The 22,355-nt window shown below is 44.7% G+C and overlaps 1 protein-coding gene and 3 non-coding genes across 6 annotated transcripts in view; all 4 read left to right on the forward strand.

Moving 5' to 3' along the window:
* Window positions 1-15,370, forward strand: part of tmeff2a (transmembrane protein with EGF-like and two follistatin-like domains 2a) — a 64,600-nt gene extending 49,230 nt beyond the window's left edge. For all 3 annotated transcript variants that reach the window (XM_011612119.2, XM_011612128.2, XM_011612123.2), the window contains exons 5-10: window positions 1,837-1,933; window positions 8,685-8,833; window positions 9,735-9,794; window positions 9,986-10,094; window positions 13,635-13,793; window positions 14,544-15,370. In XM_011612119.2, coding sequence (XP_011610421.1) covers window positions 1,837-1,933; window positions 8,685-8,833; window positions 9,735-9,794; window positions 9,986-10,094; window positions 13,635-13,793; window positions 14,544-14,640 — 671 coding nt within the window. In that variant the 3' untranslated portion in view covers window positions 14,641-15,370. The remainder of the gene's footprint in view (window positions 1-1,836; window positions 1,934-8,684; window positions 8,834-9,734; window positions 9,795-9,985; window positions 10,095-13,634; window positions 13,794-14,543) is intronic.
* A 702-nt stretch (window positions 15,371-16,072) lies between these two features.
* Window positions 16,073-16,154, forward strand: trnas-aga (transfer RNA serine (anticodon AGA)). Its single transcript has one exon. It is a non-coding gene; the product is annotated as a tRNA-Ser (tRNA).
* Window positions 16,155-18,348: 2,194 nt separating this feature from the next.
* Window positions 18,349-18,430, forward strand: trnas-aga (transfer RNA serine (anticodon AGA)). Its single transcript has one exon. It is a non-coding gene; the product is annotated as a tRNA-Ser (tRNA).
* Window positions 18,431-20,031: 1,601 nt separating this feature from the next.
* On the forward strand, window positions 20,032-20,113 carry trnas-aga (transfer RNA serine (anticodon AGA)). The gene has a single exon. It is a non-coding gene; the product is annotated as a tRNA-Ser (tRNA).
* Window positions 20,114-22,355: the final 2,242 nt, after the last annotated feature.

Raw genomic sequence — 22,355 nt, forward strand, 5'->3', positions numbered from 1 at the left:
TCGAGTCCGCTGGTCAAAGAGAAGGATGTATTTGTCCTCTGTGTCTCGTGTATTGCAGCTCTGAGGGAAATAAATTCTCTAAATTAGGACAAGAAATTTGTAACACAACGCCTCGCATGCAGGAATAAAGAGCTCCACTTTTACTGGGACAGGTTGGGGCTAATAAAAACCTTCTGTCAGGTTACGGGGCGTAATGATGTGTAGCATGTGCAGTTTTGGGAGTTTGCGCCGTGCAGGAGACTAAAGTGATGAAGTCAGGTTACTTCTTGACCTTGGTGTACGTGTCCACAATATGCAGATGTAAATTTAAACTAGACTTGATTAGCCAGTAGCTGTTGTCTGCTGGATGGACGCAAACTCGCTAGCCTCGCTAGCTACAATTTAGTGGATGCTAATGCTACCGGACAGAAGATAAGTGGACGTGTGGGAAGACAGAGATCAAGAGGGGGTGGAAGAGTACCCAAAATAGAAAAATGAATTTGTGACAGGCGCTGCTGGTATCGCAGGTGACTGCCATTGGAGAAATACTGAATCTGGCTGTGCCTTTAATACACTGTTAAATTCAGCAGCAGTACTTTTGCAGAAAGGCCGTTTGCTGAGCGGAGGAGGTATTAAAGCTGCTCTGGTGGGCGACGAGCCAGCGCAGTTTCACACCTTGTTGCCATGTCAGGGTAAATGACCTGATGCTGAGCTGAGCCAGAGCTATGGGTGCAGAACGTATATCACACCAGCCGACAGCCAATGCTGAGCGTTCAGAGCCGCCCTCTGCCGCCTCCACGGACTCAGCCCCGACAGCGTGACATCCTTAGCAAATGGACCTTTTTTTTCCCCCCTGTTGTGAGCTGCATTGTGAATCACAGACACGGGAGACAGTGGGGTTAATCTCACCTAGCAACCAGAAAAATCCCGGCTGAAAGTCGCGAAGGAGGCGAGTGAAACGCTGACTGGATTCAACGGCAGGAGACGACGCAGCGAAGTTAACTGACTTTGACCTTAAAAGAGTCAAATCCAACTTGCGCTTTGCAGTGGAAAATTAGGTTAAAGCTCTCCACCGGAGTGCTTTCCAAGTCACCCACGGTGTCACCGGGGATCAGGAGAAATAACAAGAGATTCTGAGGGGAAAATGAAAGGCAAGGCTCCGGAGCAGCTCGTGCTAGCAGCAGTGTGGGTGCCCGTGCATATGTGTGTTGGGGAGATTAAAGATATGACAGCAGGGAAATGATGCCAAGTTCCACCTCTTCGTCTTCCTTTCCAACGTTGTCCTCCAGGGTGCTGGGAATTTTAAAAATAGAGCATTTTTAATGGAGAAATGGGCCGAGGGGAAGCAAAGAATAGCGAATCTCGCTGAGACAGGATTCCTCTGTGGTAGTAGAATGCAATTTGAGATTGACCAGATTGCTTTTTTTTTTTTTTCCCCCGGTTATTTCGTCTCCCCTCAGCTGCTCACGAAGTGTGATATGCACCCACGGGGTCCCTAAGCCGCCATAAGGCTGACTCCGGTACCGCCAAGTACCTCCAAAACCCAGTGCAAGAAAACCAGCAGCACGGAATAAAAGACGGAATCCATAGAGATCAATGTGGATACTGGGAATGATGGGTGAAATCAGGCACGCAATAGGAGAGGCCTCGGGATACGGGAAGGCTGGAGGAGACGACTTCAGTGGGCTTTTCAGATTCACATGCAAGATTGCAAACCTCTGTTCAAGACTGCATTGTGGAGGAAAGGTGTATTTTTTAGCTCCGCTGCCTCTGGGATTCACCTGCGATACCACATGGTACCGATGTGTTTCGGCGTTCCAGGCCTCCTTCCTCACCGTCTCTTTCTGTCCTTCGCAGGAGGAGAAGGCTCAGCTGAAACCGGCCAGAAGGAAACGTCCACCTGTGATATTTGTCAGTTCGGGGCGGAGTGCGATGTGGACGCGGAGGATGTTTGGTGAGTGAACTCTTCACCTTTCTTTCCTCCGGTGGAGATGGATCCTTCATGTTTAAGGTGACTGATCTTTAATACGGCTGGGGAGGAAAAATGCTGCGGATTTTGGATGTTTACCTTCATTTTCAAAATCGCCGGGTTTTGCGGCGTTTGCATGCAGAATCAGCAACAATGCGAACATTAAACTTGAGCTAACCTTCATTCCCTCACTAACTTTATCCTGCTTGTTTTTCTTTCCTATTTCTGGTGTCTTGTTTAAGGGCCATTGCATGAAACGTGCAATATTTAGCAGTCACAACACAACTTTCCTCAGAGAGTCTCATCGGGAAATATTTCGTTATTTCTTTCTTTATTACTGAAAGAATCAATAGCGACTCGACCTCGCAGCTTCAGCCATTCAGTCAGATATCTGGCACTATATATTCCCCCTATATGTGATTTTTGTTGCGCGTTTGAACACAATCTCGGTCGAACTCCTTCTTCACGAGGCGCCGTCTCCCTGCCGACCACCTACAGAGGTTTAGTGCACGGCTGACCACTTCATTTAACCTCATTTACCGGAACGGGGCGCAGAGAGAAAAGAGTGTTTCACTTATTCTGGAAATCCAATTACCATCGTTACAGGACGCCAAAAATGACTCACACAAGGAAAACAAGTTCAGTGAAGCAATAACAGTGGTCATACACGTCGCCGTTTCTCCCCGATGAGACGGATGCTGGTGATGTGCCTTCACCTCCTCTCATACATCAGCAAGGACACAGCACTAAAACCTCCTCAGGGTCAGAGATAGTAAACATTTGAGCCCAATTAGACTCAACTGGCAGAACCAGGAAGTCACATCAGTGTTTGCTTTCTGCAGCACAAGCGAGGCTTAAATGAACCAGCGTCCCTGAATTTGGAGTGGAACACGCATCAGATGGTATCAGCCAGAGGAAAGCAGTGCTTACGACATGAAATTAGAAGGGCCCCGAGAGGGCGACTCTATCAAACGGCCTGATGTAATGGCGAGATAATGTACCCCCGCGTGCAGTAACTGTGATGCAAAGGAGCCGTTTCACGGTGCATTCTGAGGCTGGTTGCAAATACCAAACAGCTCCACTCCTCCTGATGGTGCCCACTTTCACAAATGTGCTGTTATATTCTGCTAAAACATAAAAATGGCTTTATTGGCAATTTCTGAATCCCCAGGTCAGAACAGCAGAGCGTATCGTCGATGAGGGCGCGCGCCGGACTGAAAACAGCTGAAAACGGAGCTTTGAGCATGCACAGCATCACTGGAACAAGGGCATTTGCACAGTGTACTGCTTCCTATTGGACATTTACCTCCACAACACAAAACAGGAGCCAGCCTGAGTCAATATTGTGCCTTGTTGAAAAAGCAGTTTGCTACAAGCAGACAATGGATATTTAACCGTACGGTCGCGCCCGAACGGAAGACACAAGTACTCGTTAATCTCCGCGGAGCCTCCAGGTGTTTTGATAAGAACATTCCTGGCGAATAATCAGACAGGTAATTGCAGCCTAACAGCAGGTAATTTTCATCAAACAGCAGTCAACCTTTGTATCGGAGTCAGCTCATTTTCATTAACACGGAGGGTTATTCCAATCAGACAGCAGCTGATTTTAATCATACAAAGTGTCAGTTAATCAAACATTGATTGGAAAAGGGAACCCTGTAATCATGACCAGGTGACAGGAACGTGTGGTGTTTGCGGGGAAGCGTTATTCTTATTTTCATACAAACAATACCGAAGGATAAATATGTTACACTTCTGAGCCACTACAAATATCAAGGTGCTGATTTGTGGTTTCACCCATATCTGATTCTGTTTTACCTGCAAGCTGAAACAACCCCGTGAACCAGCTTCTATCGAGGCTGCACTATCAGCATACATTAAAGATTTTATGGAGCGTCATGCAGATACAGACTTATTCTGATTTAAGGGTCTTTGGTGCGCGCTGTTTGTCGCTAATGCGCTAAACCGACTGAGGGTGAGTTTCGGAGATGCGGTTGCTTTTTAAGCCGCCGCGTTTAATGCCACATCCACAACCGTTTGTCAAGCTTATCTGACAAAGACGGCTAGCAAATGTGCAAAGTGTTGATTTTTTGCGTTTGAATTCTCCAACAGCTGCCGCTTCGAGGCTAAGCTGTTGGAAGGAAATGGGACTATGTACAAAAGTTCGTGACAGCTCTTGTCAGTCTTGTCAGTCCACTCCAAAAAAAATCAAGAACCATGATAGGGCACTTTAATTGGTTTTACCAGATCTACACTCCATCTGACCCTGGTGAGAAAAAGATTCCTGCGCCAACGCTCTTGCCTGTTATCTCTATTCTGAAGGCAGGAAGGAGGCAAAAGAGACCAATTTACCGCTCCAAGGTCAATAAATCCGTCACAAAAATCCATCTAGATCCATTTGTGGTGGAAAAAGTGTAATTACCCACGAATGCTTTCAAACCCATCAATAGCACCCTTTGGTGTCGTGGGAATTAGCGTTAGGAAGCAGACAGCACCAGCTCAAACACTTCAGCCGCTTTCTCATCCAAATTACCAGGTTCCTGAGCAAGTTTACTTTCTCCGCCCTGACCTACAGATTCTAAAGCCTGAAGATCTACAATCAAACCAATGAAAAGGAAAAGGTGGTGCATTACAACCACAATTTAGCCTGTAGTCAAAAGAAAACAAGGCAAAGCAGCCAGACGTGTGTAGCTACTGTTGACAGCAGTAAATAATCTGTGATGTATTTTTTCTGCCTTTGTTTGTGTCCTCATAGTTGTTTGGCGTGAGCGTATTTGCTTTAATCATTTGGACACAAACACGTACAGTTCTTTGTCCCATTTCTCCCCCATTTCTGTTTTAGTTTAGCTTTTTAGTTGTTCCTCCACGCTCGCACTCCATCAGCCGCTCTCTCAATCTCTCCGTGTCACTTTTCGGAAAAAGGATTACTGCGAAACGCGAGGCGAGGGATTATGAAAATCAATGCCGCGAATTGCCGCAGTGATTTCACCTTTAAGAAGGCGACGCGATGCATCGGCTGTTGATGGCGGAGACAAAGTTTGCATGCGTGTGAAGCGGGAGCAAGTCGTCTCGGGGTAACTTTAGATTGAAGGGCAATAATCAAAGAGAACTAATCAATACAACATATCCTGCAAAGCCAGTAACCCAACACGTCTCCTGCACAGTGCGCACACACACACACACACACACACACACACACACACACACAGCTAACGTGCACACAGCACGCGCACAGCTAACTTTTACTGCATCCTTTACACATCAGTCAGCAGAGTGTGAGAAGCAATTTTTTGATGTACATTTGCCTGCAGTTCATCAGACATTGATTATGGTCTCATTCACGTGCGCTCAACGCTTGGTAGATGCTGCGTGTGCACGCGCGCAGCAGCATTGGGTTGTGTCGATGCCGTGTTAGTGCTGTAGTGCCGATTGTGGAGAAAGTGAGAGGCCTCATTAAAAATGCATGGAGTGGAGGCTTAAGCCAGCGACCATGCAGCAGCTGCCTCTCGGGGGTGGCCGGGGATCTCCTCGACGGCCAGCGGTTACTGGCAGCGCACTGCGTGCACATTTCTAACGGCGCTGCCTTGTATCCGCGCCTCCGATTTTTGTCTGGAGCGGAAACTTAAGATTTCCCTTTGATCTGGAGCTCGTCACTTTTGCCCGCTTTCACGTTCAGACTGCTCCCATTTAGATAGTTTGTTAGATAAGGTGCTGGTAACGCTGTGATTGTAAGCTTAATCTTGGCTCGAGGGCGGCCGCTGCAGTGGTAGATCCTCTGTTTCAAAAAGATTATATTATAGATGGCTTTTATTTTCCCTCTTTGTAAATTATTTTTGGACTGAAAATGATCGTGAGATGTCTTTGTCGCATAGAGGAAAGTGAAAACTTCACCATTATCTACTTTGGGTCAGTGATTGGCTCTTCAATGATAACAAAAACAGCGTAAAATGCTTCCAAGACCTTTGACAGGGAAGAGTAGCAACAAGACATGAAGTGTTTTCAATCTGCTCTTGTTTGCGTTTATGCTGGAGCCCAACCAGGGCGGCAGAAGTGGTTGATGTAACACCAACATCAACATTACGTTAAACTACTCTATACCCATGACTAATGGGTATTTCTCCCCGTTCTGTCCTTCTCCCTTTGCCCTACTCCCCTTTTCCTTCCACATAACATGGCCCACAAACAGCTGGAGGCTCCCACTGTATCGTGGGCTAAAACCTCCTTTCCAAAAAAAATAGCTTTTTTGAGAAAACCACAAGAGTTGTGATTTTTTTTCCCCAAATAATGCAGCGCACCCAATAACACACTGTATTAGTGCCTCGCCAAGTTTTTCCCCACTTTCCGAATTGGAGTTTCTTGCCCGTAAACGCTGCAAGGTCTTGTGATTGTTGTCTTGACTGAGTTAGCGTTAGCTGCTGGGAGGGAAAACATTTCCTAGTAAGTTACTTTAGCTCATGTTTGAGTCATTTTTCTTCTTTTAACTTTGTCACGGATGACAGACATAAAAGAAAGTCCTGACAGGTTTTTAGATGAGAGTCATCTGATGTTGATTGCTTATCAATGTTCCTGATTTCCGTCTGCTTCGCTTCCCCGACAGGACAAATAAATGGATAAAAATAACTGACAGTGTCCTCGCAGTGACAACACGGAGCAGCTGCCTCCAGTTATTTCAGGATTATTTCTGCAGATTGAGCTCAAACTCTCCTCGCGACTACAGACTTTGTGTTTGAAATTTGGGGAATGTGGGTTTATGTGATGGAGAAGCTGCGTCGGCTCGCTCACAGTGTCACGCTCAGTGTCATGTGGGATTTTGGAAGTTGCCGTCACAAAGCTCTGCCGCCTCTGAGGCGTAACGAAGCCGTTCTTCGCTGCCTCCTTTCTATGCTGATCAATCATTACAACAGTAGCTGAGCACAATATCCTTGCTGCACAACATTTTAATCAACATCGACATCGCGGCGTCTATAGGATGAATCCTTTTAGCTGTGTGTGTGTGTGTGAGTGTGTCGACTTGTACTTGCTACACACTTAGTATCAAAGTACTTATTCTACTAGCAAAGTGAGGACATTTTGGCAAATAAGGACATTTTTGGTGATCATCAGAGCATCAAAGGACTGTTTAAGGGTTAAGACCTGGTTACGGGTTGAGGTTCGAATTGGTAAGGTTAAGGTTAGGATTAAGGGGTGAGGTAAGGAGATGGAAAAGGCATTATGTACAGTATATGAAAGTCCTTTTAAAGATAGTAGTACAAGGATGTGTGTGTGTGTGTGTGTGTGTGCCCAGCTTCAGAGGCGCTGAATGCTCGTCTCTTACAGAGAACTAGGCACTATGGGAAAATGAAAAGGCCGCAAGAATAATGACAGATTTCTAATTACAGAATGTAACATTCAGCGCCGCTCAGCAGCGACTGTCTGAAGTCAGTGCGTTGAAGGCAATCTCAGTGTCATTTCTGCTGATTAGGCACGCTCTGAGGCCGCGCCGCCTGCCCGCCGAAACGCGCACATTTTCACAGGAATTTGTTTTGCAGCCGCAAATTGCCTGGTTAACTCCTGAACGCTGAAAGAAGCACCTGTTTCGCAGCAGGAGGAATGGCCACGTGCCACAGAAAGGCGCCAGAAATAACAGCGCTCCCAACGGAAACATGTTTCGTCAATTAAAGAATTAAGCCACAAAATAAAACAGAGTTTTGGTCCAATGGCGGGGGGGAGGAGGGCGGACTGAACAGCTTGTGCTAAAGGCAAATACCTTTAAAATGTGCCTTTGGGGTGTTTTATTCCTGATTTCATGAATCTGTTGCACTTGCTTTTTTATTTTTTTCCTTTCGTCAGATTTTACAGGTCACTTAAAGAGAAATACGCCGCGAGGCAAAGTCAAAGTGTGCGGTAAAACGGCGGGCACATATTTGAATGGTCTCCAATCCGTGGTGGTTATTGTGATATACTGTTACTGTTCTTTGACCTGTTTTGGATTCGGATGGCGGCGGGGCAGCGTGCTATCGGGGAATTGTCCCTTGGGGGTTTTAAAGGAATCCTAAAGCTTCCAGTTTAAGGTCAGAAACTCCTCCCACTGCATTAGCTCAACCAAGATTCACATCAGGATTTTTTTTCCAACAGAATATTTACCATAACTTTAAAAAAAAAAAAAAAATTTGGGATGGAAAAATTGCCTCTTTGCCACATTTGATGTGTCAGAGAAGCTGTCACGAAGCTCCCTTGTGCATTTTAAAGTGAACTTTTTGACTCTAGGAGATCTTTTTTTTTCTTTTCACACGTTTACAATGTTGTCCTGTGTTATTTCCCTCTGAAATATGTAAATGTGCAGCTTTGTTATCAGCAATTCTCTGCCTATTTTTAGCCTCCTGTCATTGTAACGGTGCATCAATTGTCAATCGGGCCCTGCGTGCAGCTCGTCTCCTTTATGCAAAGTTAAATCCATTTGCTATTGTGTCAGGCTGAATGTGCAAAAACCCAGTCTGAACAGGATTATTCTGCACGGTCCAACATCCAAGGAGGGTTTTCTTTTTCTTTTTTTTCTTTTTTCTTTTGGTGTGTGTGTCTTATTTTTAATCCCTCAATGATTCCAGTGTCCCCCTCAAACACACATAATTGTCTCCCAGGTAAAGATGCTCTCATTGTCATTAATATTTCAGCCCTCATTTATTTTGCATCGCGACACAGCTCATAAATAAACGAGCGGGGAAGTTTGCCGCTCCTAATGCGATTTCTCGCTCGGCAGGTGCGTTTGCAACATCGACTGCTCGCACATCAGCTTCAACCCGGTGTGCGCCTCAGACGGCCGTTCCTATGACAACCCCTGCCAGGTGAAGGAGGCGTCCTGTCAGAAACAGGAGCGCATCGAGGTCAAGCACCTGGGTCACTGCCAAGGTCAGAGGCACCAACACCCACTGTCTGTCTGTCTGTGTGTGTGTGTGTGTGTGTGTGTGTGTGTGAGTGTGAGAGCTAAACGCTTCCTGCTGCTTCAGCGACACACTCTTTTAAATAATCGAACCCTCAACCAAAGATAGTCCCAAACCTGCGGTGGTGCCTTCATTGTTGATGCCTGTTGAGAGTTTGTGGTGAATGTTCATCCCTGTTTTTAAGAGTGTTTTTAAGCCTTTGTGGTTTGGCTGCATTGTTCATTTGAAACAGTTGCCGGGATGAAGCTGTTTTATTAATCTCTGCTTAATTACTTATTTTTTCTTTGCCGATTCCTTTGGGAGATGGCTCATTTTCAAAAATAAAAATAAATAAAAATATATTTTCCTCCTGTGTGTGGAGGATTTACATAAGCTGATGGAAGGGACATGCACAAAAGTTCCTTCTCTGATATCAGCAGCTCGTACTGTACATTCCGCTCTGGATCCAATTGATCGAGATGTGCGAGGCAGTATGACGGCTTTTAGGGGTAATGGAGAGGAAAGCAATAAGGGCTAACCATCTCTGGAACACAAATAGAAATCTGTATTCCGTCCACACTAAGCCCACGGGGTCAGCCCAGCTTGATCGATCCCGTCTCAATCAGGGTGAAACAAATGTCAAGAAACTGAGACATTCGGACCGACAAAAAGTACTGAGGTGTAAAGAAAATTGCCTTGTTAGCAGGAAGCTAACAAGCTCATAACAATCCATAAGAACATTTTGATTTTAGGACGTCAGCCATTATTTCGAGATGATGTCGGGTATTTTCTCCCATCAGGATTTCAGACGATGAGAGGATCTTTACTTCTGCTGCTTCTCATAAGCAGGAGGCATCACTTTGATTGTTGGCTGCCTTTCACTTCTGCAGGTGACATCATCAATGGGAACAAAGGCAGAGACGGACACTTTGCACGAACCGACCTGACAGGTGAGTGCGTGTCGACACACACCATTCAATGCTGCCCCTCATCGTTGCTCTTCCTCTCTTCCAAATCCTGCGTTTGCCGTCACACTGGCATCGCTTACGTGCACAGCCGGCCCTCGGCGTGCAAGCATTCACTATTTATGGAGCATGTGTCTGTTTTGCTGTTTGTGTGTTTTACACGGTGGTGGATAAAGATGATCCGCTCGCCCACGGACTTTACATCCCCTGCCCAGATCACTACAAAAACTACTGTGTCCATGGAGACTGCAGGTTCCCCAACATCCCGGCCCAGCCCTCCTGCAGGTACACACAAATAGGGACTTGAAGGAATTTAAGAAATAATCAGTTTTTGAACACTAAAACCAGTAATGACCTGGCTATTACTTCTCTGTTTAATTTCTGGGGTAGCGAACCCACAACTAGGGTGAACCAGTCCTACACGGTCAGCATCCAGCAGGGTTTTCTGTCCCACTGGGAAGAGAACTGCTGTTACCTGTCCTACGAGGTAGACAACAAGGAAACTTTGAGTTTCCCTGAAGTGGTCTTGTGAGGACGTATCCCACAATGCATTTCACTTCGGCCAGTGACAGCGGCAGCAGCAATGGTAGCGAGCACATACATCAAAGTACAGATGTCTAAGAATGTTCTCCAGATGCTCATAAGGCCATGACAGGATTCTCTGATGGAAACTAAGTGGACTGACTAACCCGAAACAGCAACCAAGCAATTACACGCAAATGTAATTAATTGAGATCATTTCGGAAAAGGGAATTCAAATTTGCTGTCCCAAATGATGGAAATAATTTAATTTTAATGTAATGTTCTTGAAAAAACAGTTACCTTTAAACTTTCAGGCAAAAGTTAAATGTAGCACAAAATGGGGGGGGGGGGGGGGGTGTCAAGTAAACCAAAATTCCAGAACCTCAGAGACAATATAGTCAGTACTTTTTTAGTACTGGGAAAGGTAGATATCCAGTTTACTGAAACCGATGACCCCACAGTGTTTGTGTTGCCTCTCAGATATCAGATTCCCCACTGTGGTTTTAATATTGAGTGGGAGGAGTAAATAGTTTTAATAGATATTGATAAAAATGGCTACGGTACATTCTGCTAATTACACTCTACTGTGCGTTGATGCTGCAATCAATTCCAAAAATAACCATCATATTGGCTGCAGTGTTTCGACAGTAAATCAGATCTGATGCTGCTCATCACACCCCACACACACACTCACACACACCACCCCACCCACGTCTCTAATTTGCCAACGCCCAAAGAAAGTCTGTAATATGAGACGGCTAATCAGTTGTGAAATTTAGCAATTTCTAGGCGAAGTGCTGCAGCCTGTTTATCGTTTTCGTCTATAATCAGACTTGTTCATGCTCTCTGATTACACTTCGCTATGCTGCGAGGGGAAAAGAGATGATCCCAGCTCTGGCTGGAGGAAAAGGCCGCGCCGCTGGCCACTGAAATGTGCCGCGCCGCTTCAGGTGAATCCCACGTGGGATATCACTCTGCTGAGCGAGGGTGTCGAAGTATTCCTCCCCTGCAGCCTTCAGTTTGCCGGCTGCCTCTCAACAAGCCGCACATCTATCCTCTAACGACAGCGCTTGGCAGTGAACGCACCGTCGTGCTGCTGTCAACTTTATTGATGAGTGACACCTCAAAGCTGGCTTTAATGCTTTTCCCTAAAGCTTCGGCGCTTGGAGTGGGGGAGTGAATAATAGATTTACATTTGCCCTGGGGACAAAAGCAAAACTTAGCCCTTCTGTCTCGGTCTCCGCTGAGCATTTGAGGCGTTTAGTGACGGCGAGTCAGCAATACTCCCGATACATTCAGCTCAAATGTCTTCTAAAAGAGAAACTCAGGAGGCCTTCACAAACATAAGTAAGTATTTCTAACCTGGCTCCCACCAGCTCACCAGGCCTCTCCGGCTCTCAGCATGAAGCAAATCTGGAACAGCTTTACTGCCCCCTTGTGGTCAGCGGAAGAATAGGCGATGTGATACGCAGGGAGGGAGCAACAAACGTGGTCGTCCTTTTGCTGCGTGCGCGTGCGTGTGCTTGACTTTTCAACCAAGGATGCGAAGGTGTTGGTTGGTAGCAGGGGGAGGAAATAGAAGAAATGGGTTCTTTTCTCAGGACAGTGATCACTTTTGTTAGTTTCTGTACATGTTCTTCAAAGTCCCTCTGTTGTTACATAAAATGAATCCCAAAATGAGCCACACTTGGCCTGAGCTTTGGATCAAGTCGGCTATCAGAGGCAACAGAATCGGCCCACAGCAGACTTTACTGCCCCAGCTGGACATTTAATGTATGAGTCTTTTTTTCGATTGCCTGAAATTGCCATCAAACAATGTATAATTTATACTTCTTAGTATGCAATTAAGATAAACAGCAGTGGAGATTTAAGATGGATGCAATAAAAAAACGACTTATGCTTGATTGGTTTGCCTGATACACTTGCCAAGAGCTGCAATTTTCCTTTATTACAAACAGTAATTTACTAGTTTTTCTAACAGTTGCAGTTTGACTACATCCGTCATTTTACTGGAAGGTTATTTAGGTCTTTTACATCATATTCTTTACCAGTTTCAGCACATTTTATTATTTCATGGGCAGCTGCTTCCAAGTGTTAAAAACAAATGGGCGAATTAACAAAAATATACCTTGAACTACCTGTAAAAATTGGAGTGAGAATCATTTTCCATCAATTTAACTAATTCAGATGAGCAGAACAAAGAGGTCCTCGTGCACAGCACGGCAGCCCACAGGTGTGAAAACAACTGCAGTGTAATCTCTCAGCAAGGATGAGCTCAGATTATTCTGGGTCTGACAGCATCGCAGCGAGAGACCAACAGACACGAATTAGGTCGCTTTTGTCCCCTTTAGTCTGACAAATCTGGCCAAATGGCGTTCACACTGAAAACCACTCCATACCCTTCAATTTGGCTCCTCTGGTCAGCTCTCGAAAACACCGTGGATAAGAACCAACACCTGCCAACGCTGGCACAACACCGTGCCCATGCCAGATATTTACCAGATCACTCTAAGATACAGATTTGTGGCAAAGCTTGTGCAGTCAAAGCTGTTTTATTTTGGACTTAACAGAATAATCACGTGTAACTGCTTTTGGGAGGCTCAAAATGATTTCCAGTTTCCGGCATCACGTTGAAAGGACACAAAAACTCCCCCTGGGAACATCTGGTGCAGTTTTTAGCAGCACATCTGTCATGGTTTCACGCTGGCTGAGGTGATGTTAAAAATGTGAAACGAACCATCGCAGACCAGCGATCGGTCAGAGGGGACGGCTGCAGCTGCTCATCCCTGGGCGACGCAGAAGAGACAAGATACTGTAGCGTACAGATCAAAGAAACAGCAACGTCCTCTTGACAACGACAATCCTCCTTACATCCTCCGCAGTTGCTGGAAATTTTAAATGCATTATACACCTTGCGAGTCTCCTTCTCTGTTACTACTGCATTGCATTGTGGGATGCTGCTGCGATTATTGTGTTGCAACTACGCTATTGGTGGATGTTTACCTTTGAAGATATAAATCTCCCATTTGTTCCGAGTCGGTTGGGGATAGAAACTATAATTCTGTGACGTGGAAATAGAGAGGAACACATGAGCCATCACTCCACCCCCCACCTCCTCCCCCACCCCTACCTGCTGTGATTCTTATCAGCCATGTTCAACCAAACAGTCACAGCAAGCAGCCATTGTTCCTCCACAATGTCTTTGCAGTCAGGTACTGACGTTTCAATTAAGAACACAGAAATAATTAACCTGTCTCTTTCTCCCCCCCCCCCCCCAAACGGTGCATTTGTGCATGGACCCAGCTGTCACTCGGGCTTCAGAGGCCCCCAGTGTGATATCAAGGAGTCCAACGTGCTCTACGTGGTGCCAGGATCCGGAAAACTGCACTATGTCCTTATTGCCTCCATCATCGGAGCTCTCCAGGTGGTCATCATATGTGTGGTGGTGCTCTGCATTACCAGGTGAGTTGTGCTTATGCACACACACACACACACACACGCAGATATTTGTGTGAGCGAGGATCCATTTTTGATTTTGCAGGTGTTTTGTATTCAAGGTGGAAACGCAGACACAGGCGCTGCAGCTCGTCCGCCTCTGGCTGACCGAATGCAATTTACGACCTTTAATAAAAGATTTTATAAGAGGTTTGTTATAGACAAAACTGCCCCTCTGAGCACAGTTGCTGAAGAGGAGGAGGGACAAAGTGAGAGCGCAAGCACTTGCAAAGGGAGGCGGGGAGCGGACGCTAGGGAAGAAATGAGAATTTATTATAGCACTGACTACAGTTACAGTGCCATTAATGCTTCCTGCTACTCAGCAATATCTATTCAAAGGATAAGACATGCAGAAAAAGGCTTGTTAATGTTCACAATAGTTGAGCACAATGCTCCGAACGGTTATTATAGAGGCTGAATGAATGTACAGATGGTCTGGTAACTTGCTCAGCTCACCGTCCTATCGCTGTCGGCCAGACAGCTGTATAGTCCCTGTATTGTGGGCTTTGCTTAATGTTAGCATTGTTGTTATATGGACTTTCCATTCACTTAAAGGACAAACAGGTGGGAGCCGAAAAGGTCATCTCTCTGCTTTGCATCCCAGGATCTTAGGTAGAAGCCCGACGACGGTCTAAAAAAATCCAAATGGACATATCTGTGTATCTTTATAAGCTCTCAGTACCTCAAACTGACTCCCGCATTTGTGTTTGTGTACAGAAAGTGCCCACGGACCAACAGGATCAACCGGCAGAAGCAGAACAATGTCCACTTCAGTTCCGAAAACACCATGCGAGCCTCCACTCGACTTATCTGAGCCCAGACACGCTGCACAGAAGCCGCGTCCAGTTTTGATGTTTACCCCGCGTCCCCATAGGCCAGGCCAGAAATTTAGCGTCCACCCACCCTCACTCCTCGCCCTCTCTCCCAGTGTGGATTTCAAAGATCACCAGGGAAGAACAGCGACGCGACAAAGACAGCAGCGGCACGTTCTAGTCGGTGGTGGTGGTGATGATGATGACGGGGATGATGCCGACGTCTGTCGCCGCCACTACCGAGGATCCCCCGGTTAAACGTTTGTCTCCTTGCACCTTGTCACTTCTGCCCAGGGTTTTTCTGAGAAACTGAACCAGGGGGGATGCTGAGAATACAGAATGTATGAGCCTGTGTGTGTGTGTGTGGGTGGCTGTGGGTGTGTACGTTAGATGTGTGAGGTGTGGTAGAGGTGGGCTAGCCTGTGTCTTTTGATTCTAGATGAGGGGTTAAAAAAATTCCAGGGGTAGTGATAAGCAGGGTCATGGGCTTTACATGGATGTATGTGTTGTCAAGTCCGGGAGCGGGGTGGGGGCTACACGTGATGCCTTGCACTTTGTGTTATAGGAGACCTTTAACAGAGAGCACAATGTTACTATAGAGCTCTCTGTTCGGTTGTGACGACCATGTCGGATTCTATATGTTGGGTTCTATTTCCAGTAGTTATTACTACATTGTCTTGATGGGGTCATTTTTCTGTAAATGTAAATAAATAATTTATATCACGAAATATAGCATTGTGTGTCAGCTTTTCTTTGTGGTGGGATTAAGCAATGCAAAAGCATGCGGGTAGACAAGACGGTAATGTTACACTCTCCAGCAATGATGACAAGCTGCTGATACAGTTTTGCTTTCATTTTTGTTCCACACATAAACATATAACTCAAGAACCATGCTGAGACAATCACCTCAGGGCATCAACAAGATAGTAAGAACATTTATTATTATTGTAGATTTAGATTTAATCAAAGTCAAAAAGGTTCAAATGCCTGTAAATGGGAAACTGGCAGGATGAATGAAATTGTCTTGACATCAAATCTGTCATACAATTCAATCTTTTTAGTTCAAACTACTGTATTCTATTTCTGTTTCCTTCCATAATTAATAACCATTTATTTTGATTAGAGTGTGTTTAAACTCAAACACAATTATGTTTATTGATCCTGACTTCATAAGCTGAATTGACAGACAGACAGACAGACAGACAGACAGACAGACAGAGAGACCCTCGGGGTGAAATTTAATATAGCTGCAGTTTGTACCGTTATTTACAGCAAGATTTTGCGTTTTACACACCACCCTCCGAAATGTAATTCGACCGCAGCCACAAGATGGTGCTGCGTTCGTGGCGAATGCGCAAAAATATAGTATAATATTTAATATAGTAATTAATTAATATAAACTTTATATAATGGCAAAATAACTCGGGATGCTGCGTTGTCGTGGCCGAGTGGTTAAGGCGATGGACTAGAAATCCATTGGGGTCTCCCCGCGCAGGTTCGAATCCTGCCGACAACGTTCTTTAAGTTTTTTGATACGCGGTCATGAGGATGTTATATTATGGAACGCCAAAAGTATCAGACCATCTTGACGACCGCTCTACAGGTTGTATTTCTATGTCAAAATACGAAAGAGATCGATTGTTTTCAAAGCTTTTACATCCGACGGAGTTTTTACTTTAGCCCGTTATTTAGCTGGATTCTGCTAAACTAAATCGGGGCATTGTATCTGGTTATTCTAAATTACTATTACTGTCTGTCCAGGCGACACGGATTTGTCATTTTTCCAGTTTGGTGAGACCGGATGTGTGGACCTTTTATTGTGAAGGGCGGAAGTAGCTCTGTTTGCTTTCAAGTGTGCTGAGATGCTATGAATAAGAGGGAGGAAAAATAATTAAAAAATGAAGATCCCGTTCAAAAGAAGCATTTATTTATTGTAATAAAATATAGGCATCAATATTGCTTTGGTTTGCCACTTCAGTCTGCTGAGGAACCCACACTTCTAATAGGCAACAATTACAAAGAAATTCTGTTGAAACTTGAAAACATTGCCATAAAAACACATAGCATGAAAACAATATTAATGAGTTAATAACCCAGTTCAAGGGCGCATCTTAATTTGAATGTGCATCATGTATTTGGGCTCCACTGTTTCGTACCGGGTTTTCCTCGCTAAGTCCGCAACAAAAGCGGCTCTGTAAAAGTCATGATGTAATTTGTTTGTGACCAGCATCCAGTTTTGAAGTCATCCTGTACCAATGAGGCTTCAGTATCTTCTGACCTTTTACATGGATTTTCCATGTTTTGGATCTGGGATGAGACAGCAGCGCTTGTTAGGGATCCACAGCTGTGGATGGACTCATTACACAACCACGCTTAATGCATTTTTGCCATTTTTGTCCATTAAATTTTTTAAGTTTAGCATGGCTTGTGGATCTGCGTGCACTTGAATGACAGTTATTTCACCCCCTTTTGTTGCAGAGACCTTCAATGCTACTCACTGTAACAAACCTTGTCAGACATTGTGTGCCCACTGGACCCACTCAGAGTAATCCCCCAAGTTTGATTTTAAATAAAATCAAACAGCTCCCCCCCAGAACTGTGAGTTTCTCCTCTGAAAGGAGGGTCAGCAATGTGGCAAATCCGTCCTTTAAATGACAACAGGATCAAGTGGAAGAAAGACATATGGCATTTGCGCAGCAACAATATGTGGAACTGATGCATCCAACCTACAGTCAGAGAGAAAAAGCTGCTTGGGAAGCTGCCAAACGTTCAAAAAAAAAAAAAAGTTCAAGCACGTTTCCACAGTGAAGTAAAACTTGAGCCATCTGTGGGTGGACCATGTGCTGCTATTCTTGGAGCCTGTTCAATTAACAGCTCGTAAGAGGTGCTTGGAAGGTGAAAACAAACTGTATCTATTTTAAATTGCAAATAAAACTTAAATTCCAATGGTCTTGTCATGTTTTCAGGGAAGATTTAAAGTTGTACATTGAATAAATAGCAAATACAGCAAAAGTGCGTGCCTGACAGTTTGTTAGATGGTGTTGAAATGATTGTGATGAACTACATAAATCTATACAAGCAATTAGCAAAGCGTGACTGATATAAATCAACATACATAACTCAGAATAAAACAGAAATCAAACAATATAAATCAACATATCAGAACATCCAATGTGCAAACATACAAAATATCAAGGTAGGTTTAGATGAACTGTGCAGGTTATTATCATTAATGTGCAACTTGGTCAGTAAGGGTGAAGGTATTGTATTAACAAGACTGATTGCAGTTGAATGAGCCAGAAACATCAGGATTAGAGGTCTCTGCTTGCCAGAGGTGACCTGAGAGTCACTGCTTGGGCAGGAATGACTTCCTGTAACGGTCGGCTGGTCCAGTTGAGAAGGTGCTCACCTGTCTCTCCAGGCGTTGCTAGAGAGGGTGCTCAGTGTTGTCCATGCTGGATAACAGTCTGCTCAGTGTCCTCCTCTCTGCCACCACAGTAAAAGTGGCCGGTTTGCAGCCAATGACAGAACCAGCCTTCTTAGCCAGGTTCTTTAATCTGTTTCTTCCCTATTAGACCACAGCAAAGAAGAGTACACAGGCCACAACTGACTGGTAAAAAGAGTGTGCGCGTCATTAACACGTTACAATGGAAACACAAATAATAAACACAGTTGCGCAGACGAGGACGGTATATAAAGGTACACAACAGGTTGTCGTGGCCGAGTGGTTAAGGCGATGGACTAGAAATCCATTGGGGTCTCCCCGCGCAGGTTCGAATCCTGCCGACAACGTCCTCTGATCTTTTTGTCATGAGGATGTTAATATTATTGAATGCCAAAAGGATCAAACGGTAAAATATAGGCATCGATATTGCTTTGGTTTGACACTTTAATCTCCTGAGGCACCCGTACTTCTAATAGGCAACAATTACAAAGAGATTCTGTTGAAACTTGTAAACATTGCCATAAAAAAGACATAGCATGAAAACAGCAATGCTCGATAATGCTCGAATCCCGCCGACAACGAAAACGACTTTTGACACCCCAGAAGAAGACACAGGTACACTGTCACGGTCTGTGAGTACACGTGTGACAGTATTCCGGTGTTTCGGTAGGGAAACACTAATACAACCTGTTGGAGTCACCAGCTCACTGCAGGCTGCTGCCAGTAAATCTCATTGTGACACATACACACAGTCCTTACTGTTGTAGAAACCTCATCAAAACAGCTTTAAAATGGCAAATAGTTAAGAAATTTGCACAGCAACATGAAATACTGCACATATCTTACACTCATAGGAATGAGGAGTTGGTGGTGGGAGTTTAGCTGAGTGTTGGCAGCTGGATATACTATATGTCTGCAGCTGAATAGTTTGCATTCCGTGTTGTGTTACAGTATGCCAGGGTGCTTTCTACTGAGCAGTGGCAGAAACTCCAGCAGCTTTGCAGATGGATGCCTCTTCCTGCAGTGTCCTGAGGAAGTGCAGTTTCGGCTGAGCCATTTTGTTCCGGTGAACAACTGCTCCGCTTCTTCTCCGTTATTTCCATTAGCAGTAGCTGCTGTTTGGTGTCATCTGGAGTCCGCGCTTAGCTCTTTTACCTTATTGATTTTTAGTGATGGGATGTTTTCACCGGGCCACACAGTCTGCGTACTTTCCCAACAGGCATTTGAGGTTTTAATGCAACGTTTATCTCTGAAATGCATAACTTGTTTGGAGTGGCATGTCAGTACAAGCATGCTAGCTTTCCAAACAAACCATGAGGAAAATGTATCCACCTCTAGAGAAAAAAAGATTACTGTGAATGATAGGCGAAGACAGATTTAGCGGCAAGCTCAAACTATTTGGAAGGCTCAAAAAATCCACATGGTTGCTGAAAGGTCAGCCTAGAAAGCACTTATATTGATTTTGCAATCAACAAATTGCACTTGAACTCCTCTGAGGCTGGCAGATGGGCTCATTACTTGAAAACTGATGGTTTAAGACACATATTTTTCACACGTTGAGTGCATCTTAACCCCAAACCCTTGAACAACAGACCCTGCAATTGCTAGCATGACAGAAATAGCAGAGCAGCAAATATACCATGTTGGAAGGCTACCTTCTTGCGAGCACGTGTGGAACACATGCTGGCCAGTGAAAGGAGATCATTTAAAGATCCATCACCATCTGTTTTGGTCCCAGCATGCCATTTTCCACACTGTGGGGGCCTTTGATTTTGTAACAAAAGGGTGCCGTTACTTGTTTCCTTCCCACTGTGTGACCAATCACCAGGCTGGTTGTGAGGGGCATCTGTGCACAGGAGTCGCAACCCAACTGCTATTGATGGCGATCAAATCGACAGAACCTAAAACCTTGGTCTGGGTCCACAAATTTGTGTGCCATGTCACATCTGTTGTTGTGGCCGAGTGGTTAAGGCGATGGACTAGAAATCCATTGGGGTCTCCCCGCGCAGGTTCGAATCCTGCCAACAACGCTTCAACCTTTTGAAAACAGTCCCGTTGTGTAAATATTTGCCCATCACTGAACAAGGAGTGGGCAGAATGTTCAGCAACTTTGCTGTACTTGCGATCTATACTTCCCATAATTCAACTTGGCTACTTTGCAGTAGTCAGCAAAGAAAAACAGAACCTTACCATCAGGTTTTTTTAAGATAAAAATGCAGACAGCACACGTCTGTGTAAGTGTTTTCATCCGGGCATCAAATCTGTGTCTGTGTGAGGACCCATCATTAAACCCTACACAGAGTCCTGCCAGGGGCACTTTAATCACATTCCTGTGTCCTCATTACACAAACGTGGGGCCTACAACCACATGGAGGGCCACACAAACCATCTCACCGCCATCCTAAAACAGTGGTTCAAGATGAGGTGATAATGGGGAGGAATTCTGCCCAGGATTCATTACACGTTAGTGTTGCCTGGAGGAAAAACAGGTATACATACATGAGTGCAAATGGGTTAAATAAAGTGAAGAAACATGTTTATTGAGCTTTCGCGGCAGAATTCCTCACCTGTCCAGGTCGTCTGCCAACCGCCAACGGTTAGAGTCACGCCACACCCCCTGCTGAAGCAACTCCAGGAAACGTTCCCAGGATGCTCAGCTTATCCACTGACTTGCAGCGGCTTGTTGGGTGAAATGATAGAGCGATATTTCTGCCTGACAAGAACAGACTAAACAGAAAAAATCAATCAGTAAAAAAAAAATCCACTTAGGGTCACCTGAAGCCCAACTAGCAACTCAACATTTTTAACTCGTTCTCTAGTATTACAGTTGTTTTAGCACATGAGGTGAAAGTAGTTTTGGAAACGCTGCAGAAATTAGCTGATGACAGTTTGCAGGGAAACGGAGGAAACTGCAGGGGGAAAGGAAGAACAGGAAAGTTTGGAAAAACGTGGTCAAAGATCAGAGGTAGGAATGGGAGGTCAGGCTCTTATGTTGACAAACTGCACGTCTCCATGGAGTGGCAACGACAGAGCGAGCAGCGAGACACACTGGGGCTTTCAAAGCTTTTTGGCCGAGCGCGCCTTAACACGTCACCTCGGACGGTCTTGATGCCCACTGAGCGGACGATCTTAAGAGGACGTGTCAGTGTTTGGGGAATTGGGGAAACTATTGTGAATGCAGGACCGGGAGTCGTGGAAAAGCGTATCAGTCATATCAGTAGAGTAGCTGCTTTTGACAGGAGCAGTTTAGTCTTTTGGGAAATCTGTGGTGATGCAAACAAAACCCAGATTTCTCCTCTCACGTCTGTCAAATAGAAAACTACCTGGAGAGCAGGGTAACAGGATGTGATGCTGTTCAAAATCACATCGGGGCCAAAAAGACTGTTCCCAAATCAGCTATCATGGTGTGTTTAACACAGATATGAGAAGGATCATTAAGGTTAATGTTTATTTTGGGGCTAATTCTCTCACAGATGTCTATCAACCGCCCCATTTCATAATATCTAGACAGGAAGGTAAGGCAACTTTAATGATTACTGTGGAACATGTGGCTATAAAACATGATTTAATAGCTTTCTTTACAACACCAAGCCCAGTTGCTATCATGATTTCATCCATTCATTCTGATAAAACATTCATAAAGGCTGATTAATGATTTACACATAAAATAAGTAAATATTGTCTCCACAGCCCACTATGTAGAGGAAACTGCAAGTCAGACTGCAGCCGGTTAGCAACCAAACCAAGCCCAGCCGAGGGCTTTTATGAAATTCCAAGCCTCACGTGTACAACAACAAAGCAAGCACAATCTCTTTTTGTGGGTCAGCAGATCTTGTTGTAGTAAAACAGTAAAACAAAGGCACCTAACATATTCTTCCCTCCTTGCTTCAGTTACCAATGAGCCTTCCTCTCTCTTCTAAAAAGGAGTCATCCAGAAAAGAGACGAGGAGGTCAGAGAGGTCAAAGGAGTTTCAATGCGCTCAAGAGTTGTTTCTACATTAATGATGATCCTTACCTGTAATGTTGGCTCGGGATTAAAGATCTTTAAGATCTACAAATGTTTCTGTCATCGCTATCAATCATTCCATCTTCTTGAAGGACATATTGTGATCAAAATATATGGATTTATTCAACCTCTATTACTCAGTTTGTAAAAGAAGGTAGCGATATAGTTTGCTATCTATTAGCCTGAGGAGTTTAAACAGGTCATTTGGCATTAGCACCAAATAGTTGTTGGTGTATTTGTTATTCAATGTTAAACCAGGTGCATGT

The sequence above is a fragment of the Takifugu rubripes genome, chromosome 1, assembly GCF_901000725.2.
Source record: "Takifugu rubripes chromosome 1, fTakRub1.2, whole genome shotgun sequence".
Classification (NCBI taxonomy): domain Eukaryota; kingdom Metazoa; phylum Chordata; class Actinopteri; order Tetraodontiformes; family Tetraodontidae; genus Takifugu; species Takifugu rubripes.